The following is a 5,593-nucleotide window of genomic DNA, read 5'->3' as shown; positions in this document are numbered from 1 at the left end:
TCATGACATCATAAAATAATAAAAATGCCATTAATTTATCACAGCACTTGATGCAGGGGTAGTAAAGTAGCATCAGTTCACTGAATATTTTCAAGCCTTGAAACAAAAAGCCTGATGTTGTGCATATAATTTATCCCCATAATTTTAACTGTAATTCTAATGCATGGATATAAATGATAAAGGTTATAAGCAATAAGTWTATAAAACATACTATATAAAATGTAATGGAAATTCATTGTAGCATATTGCACAGAWTTAATCTAATGTTCATTAGCATTGCCAACACAGGGAAAGAGAAAGTCATATTTGTACAATGTTTAATAACCTTGTAGTTGACATACAGTACTGTCCAGCTACAGTAGAGTACAGTAGAGTACAGCAGAGTACATAAGAATACAGTAACTCACATTAGACAACACAGACAACACATCCTAAATCAAACATTATAGGCCAATGTAACAATGATTGTTCATGTATCATCAGTCTGTACAGAAGTTATATTATATTTAATGATGTGGAGGTAATAAGGGTTTAATTCAATAAGCCGACTTGTTCAACACTGGTCCCAGCTGACTGGTGCGGTAGCTGATGTTCCCTCTGTGTGATCACTGGGACTTTGTGGTGGAGAAAGGAGAAGTTTAGCGCTGAGCTAGTTGTTAATGAAAGTCTTTGATGGATGGCTCCTGTTACTCATCCCCTCAGCCCAACATGATGCTTAATGATCATGAGTTTATAAAAGGCCTTGATTGATCAGGAGGGGCCACTGGAGTGGGGGTGGGGTGGAGTGGGGGGTAGACAGCTAATTTATTACACAGTTCCCCCAGAATGCAGAGTGCTCCCAGCACCCAGCTCCCCCCCCCCCGGCAGAGAGGAGAGAACTGTCCATGTAGCATCCCATCCCCCCCCCCCGGCAGAGAGGAGAGAACTGTCCATGTAGCATCCCATCCCAGGCCGCCATTGCCCGTCTGACTAATCGCACATCCGTCAATTTGTCATCGGGCCGCTAGCCTCTTTCATTAAGTGCAATAATGTAGCTGGGTGATGAATACAGCAGTGTGTGTCGCTTCACACGGAGCGTGGCGCTGGGAAGGCATGGCGCTCTATCTTATCTTTACAAAGCGCCTTCTGCCCAGCGGGGACCAGCGCATATGTCATAATTAGAAAACACTTAAGTTAGCAAAGCCAAGGCAGATAGGCAGCCTCTAATCACAGGCCATAAGCAGGTGGTGGTTAATTGTAGATCAGAATCACTCAGATGTTGATACATAATGATGGCTCCTTGAAGCATGATGGTAAATTGCAGCACTCTCACTGTCTTTCACACACAGAGACACGCACACAGAGACACACACAGAGACACACACACACAGGGACACACACACACAGGGACACACACAGAGAGAGACATACTCTCTCTTTTTGAGGAATAGTTCTTGAATAAATAAAATGCCTCAGGATGATGGAGAAGACTTGAAGTGGAATTCAAATGTCTCAATTTGTCTTCTTGTCATCCTTTTCAGGTCTTATTGGCCAATCAAAGGGAAACTGAAAGAGGAAAAACATTTCAGTAAATTGACAATGGATCTTTTTTTGACAAATAATTATTTTGGGACAATGGATTTTTTTTCTCTGAGAAATGAATGAACAACTGTCTGTTTTTTTTCTGGAAGTAATGCTTTTGATCAGGATGTTCTATGAAACTAAATCAAACAGCATTGTATTGCAAGTGATGTTCTGTATTAACCTCCAGTGACTGAAGTRTAATGGTACATTATATTTTCTCTGATAGGAGAGAGGTATACAAGCTCCCATGTGGGTGGAAAAACAAGAACACAAACAAAAGAGTGAAAGCCCAGAGAACAGTGAAAGATGAATGTGTGTGTTGGTGTCGGTGTCGGTGTCTGTGTGTGTGGCAGGGGAGCTGTTAGCATTATAGGGAGCAGTATAGGGAGCCCACCTGAGTGTCTGTTCAAACTGCGTGTGATAGGCAACCTCAGAAAAGACACAGGAAGAGGAGGGGTACACATAGTGCACCTTTGGCAGAGATAGAATGCTCACCCTGGGAGTAAAACAAACGCTCTCGGCTGAACCCTGGCAACATGCCTGCTTTTAGTGTCTTCCAGGCCAATCCGAGGGGGAGAGATTATTTGTGTCATGCCGAGTCAAAGTGTCCATCTCCTACTTGAGTCTTTAGAGAGGAAGACAGCCCTGTGCTAATGCCCTGCGCATTCACTGCCGAACTAGGTCATTTAACAATGGAGTGAGCAGCAGTCGGCACTCTCCCCCTGCATAATACATTAAGTGTAATGTGCAGCAACTATTCAGAGGGCCCCGAAAGCTGTTATTTTATTCTGTAAATGCACACGGACATGACGTTTAACATTGTCACAGGCGAGCTGAATGAACGGGTTTCATTGTGCGTCAAGTACAACATGATGCCAAGTTTAATCTAAGCATAAAGCGACATGACAAAAGGGAGAACACGGTGTGTTCTATAAAGCATGAGCCCTGAATACGTGATGGCTGCTGAGCTCTGGGTGCTAGCGCCAGACAGACAGACAGACAGACAGACAGACAGCAAAGATTACAGAGGGAAAACCTGAGCGCTGCAAGGAGAGGGCCCCAGTCCCTATTGTGTGCTCGGGATCACAAAGTGTTCCTCTATAACTCTATTTACAGCACCCCTGGCTCCTACTGTCTCTACCTCCCTCCCTCCTGTCATACATTATAGCATCTGCTGAATGCAGGCAGGGATGATAAAGGCAAGCTCAATACACTTCCATCATGTCAAAGGAGCGGCTCTACAATAGAGCTAGCAGTTATTTCAAAGAGATAATGTGTTTCAGAAATGACTCATTCAGTTATTCTACTGATCAGCTATTCTCTTGATATGGAAAGAGATGTACTGTATATGCAGCCGTTTGTTCAGGTTCCTCATTGTCTCTCTCTCTCTTTCCTCTCTGTTTCTGTGTACTGTAGGAGCGGGCACACTTTGAGAGCCTTGGTCACCATCTTAGCAAACTGGGCGAGGATGGCAAAATTGGCCACAGAGTCATCGACCTCACCAGGCCAGAGGATCTGGATGGTAAGTACAGACTTCTCTCCTATAGTTTTCCCATGCTGAAAACCATCCAGTCAGTTCTATGTGACAGTGAATTCTTCAGGCTGCTGCCTGCATCCCCCCAGTGCACAGTGTGTTCCTATAGTGGACCAGAGAGAGGTGAGGGCTGCCAGAGCAGTAGACCAGGGGGAGCTGGGTTGGGGGGATAGTGGTGTTTGAAGGCCTGGGTTGGGGGGATAGTGGTGTTTGAAGACCTGGGTTGGGGGGATAGTGGTGTTTGAAGGCACCCACCGCTCCTTGGTTTTCACAGGTAAGTGAGGGGAGGACAGGGTGCCTGAGGACAAAGCTGGCCCTTCTCCAGGCCTGGCCCCGGCTGCCGCTGCACTTGTTTGAGGTCCTGGGCACAGAGGTGTAAATTCGTGTAGCACCCGTGTGACAAAGCGCCATCTCCCTTTGTGGGCCTGGAGCGTAAACAGTGGCGAGGAATGCCTYGATGCGCCAATGTTTGTCTGACGTAAATATTTGTGTCAGTTTCCATGGCACTTCAGAGCCCCGAGCAGAGGGAAAATGAATCAGGCTCACCTTTAATAGCTGCAACATTCTCAAGATGGAGGGAGAGATATTTCTCARGACAATACAAGAGCACTCGCCTCTTTAAGATCCCTTCTAAACGCACTTTTAAAACATTTCCCACCAWTTTCCCCATTTCCCAACATTCCCAACAAAATAATTACAACACACAACGTTTCACAAATTGTATGGTCTACCTCACATAAACCTGCTTGTTGACAAAGTCAAAGAACTGAAACATAAATGAGTTGTCTTGTCTGCTTTCACATCACACCCATAAATTCAGGATTAGAGGTGCAGTTAGTGGCCATAGMGGGATAGTTCCCACGTCGTCAACCGCAGCAGACTCTGTCCCACCCCTCTGGCCCTCAGGGCAGATGTTCTCTAGGTCCTCAGCCTCTCCCAGTTACCCCAGTGGGAACCTTTCTTCTGTGGCTACTGTGGAGTCAGGACAGGAGCAAGGCGCGCACCAGCCCCTGTCGTCAGGGATCAGTTGTGYCCTTTTATGTCCTRTGCAGGGCMGAGGGAAAGGCYAGCGCCAGAYGCCTCTGGGAAGTGAGTTCCCAGCAGGCTGTGGATTAGGAGGAGGCAGGGAGGAGAGGAGAGGCAGGGCCCACGGAGGTCCTCTTCCCAGGGGGAGAGAGAGAGTGGTGGCTAGAAGCCAGAGACATGCACATAGCTCACCAACACAGTCACCATTTCATCTATCTCCACAAATATATCTGTCTGTTTCAACAGCACCGCCAGATGAATGATGTGAACAGGGTTTTAACATGATGCCCACCACATTAAAGCCTGTTTTTACAACCRCAATCTGTTTACTTTGGAGAACAAGATATGTGTTAACTTTTGAGGTTCTTGTTTGGAGGCATTATGTTGAGCAAATCTAAGAAAATGCATGTTTACTATGAGAATGGATAGGATATAACAATTATAATAACATTATTATCATTATTTACTTTAATTATTTGCCATTTTCAAATAATCATAGCTGTCAACAGCATTTTCAACCGCTTAAACTTAAGTGATTTCTTGAGGGAGAGCCAGGTACTACATGTAAATATGGTTCATTATTTTAAAGCAGGGACTTTTTATTCTGCAACACGCTATTCCACAGCAGCACAGAGTGTACTGCAGACACCTTTCTGCACCCCAACATGAGGAAAACTACTGGTAGAGATGTGTATAAGAGACAGAGCACAGAGTGTACTGCAGACACCTTTCTGCACCCCAACATGAGGAAAACTACTGGTAGTATCTGAATATACCTGAACAGGCTGTAGCTGCTACCTAGTGACTGTAGGTCTGTCAGGGCAGGGGTCAATCTCCCTGCAGAGGAGAGACAGTGTTATTCAGAAGACCACTGTACAGAAGGCCTCGCTGCAGTTCACAGAAAGCTTTAGGTTGCTTAAACTAATATTTGCAAAGCATGCAGCAACCAAATTAACAGCTGCCAAAGTTCTAACGAGGGCCATTGGAAAATAGTGGCGTGGTATGAGAATAGATAGRATTTCCTTCATTTTGGAAAGCCACGAGCCACATGCATCAGCTCACCGCAAAGTCATTAGGTCTTYTTAAGCTCAGATGAAAAACATGAACAAATACCACAAAAGGCCTCAACCCAGCCTCTTTGTTCATTCACATATGGCTTGGTAGAAGTAGAATGACACGCGGGTTGTGTGTTTATCTAAAGCGCCTCCGCCAGAGAGGGTCSTGGGAGAACAAAGGGGGCGTTGAGAGATGCAGGGAGGCAGGAAACAGAGTTCATCGGAACGCACAGCACAATATCAGCCAAGGAGAAATAAGCAAGGCAGCTTGGCTAAGTGGAAATATGCTAATAGACTYCTTATGGGRTAGGAGAAACAGTAGTGTTGTACTTTTGTTGTACAGTAACAGACAGTGATGTTGTGTTTATTTGTCTTGGTAGCTCAGAGCTGTTGTTCAGTTTATTATCAGATGATT

General features: G+C 45.2%; 1 protein-coding gene across 1 annotated transcript in view; it reads left to right on the top strand.

Annotated features, from left to right (window-relative positions):
• LOC112069865 (transcription factor SOX-6-like) overlaps positions 1 to 5,593 on the top strand; it is a 259,626-nt gene that overhangs the window by 233,237 nt on the left and 20,796 nt on the right. Inside the window, 1 exon segment of the mRNA XM_024137247.2 lies at positions 2,980 to 3,085. Within this exon segment, the coding sequence (XP_023993015.2) occupies positions 2,980 to 3,085 (106 nt within the window).

Source organism: Salvelinus sp. IW2-2015, unplaced genomic scaffold, assembly GCF_002910315.2.
Source record: "Salvelinus sp. IW2-2015 unplaced genomic scaffold, ASM291031v2 Un_scaffold1137, whole genome shotgun sequence".
Lineage (NCBI taxonomy): Eukaryota > Metazoa > Chordata > Actinopteri > Salmoniformes > Salmonidae > Salvelinus > Salvelinus sp. IW2-2015.
This window is presented reverse-complemented; position numbering and strand designations above follow the sequence as displayed.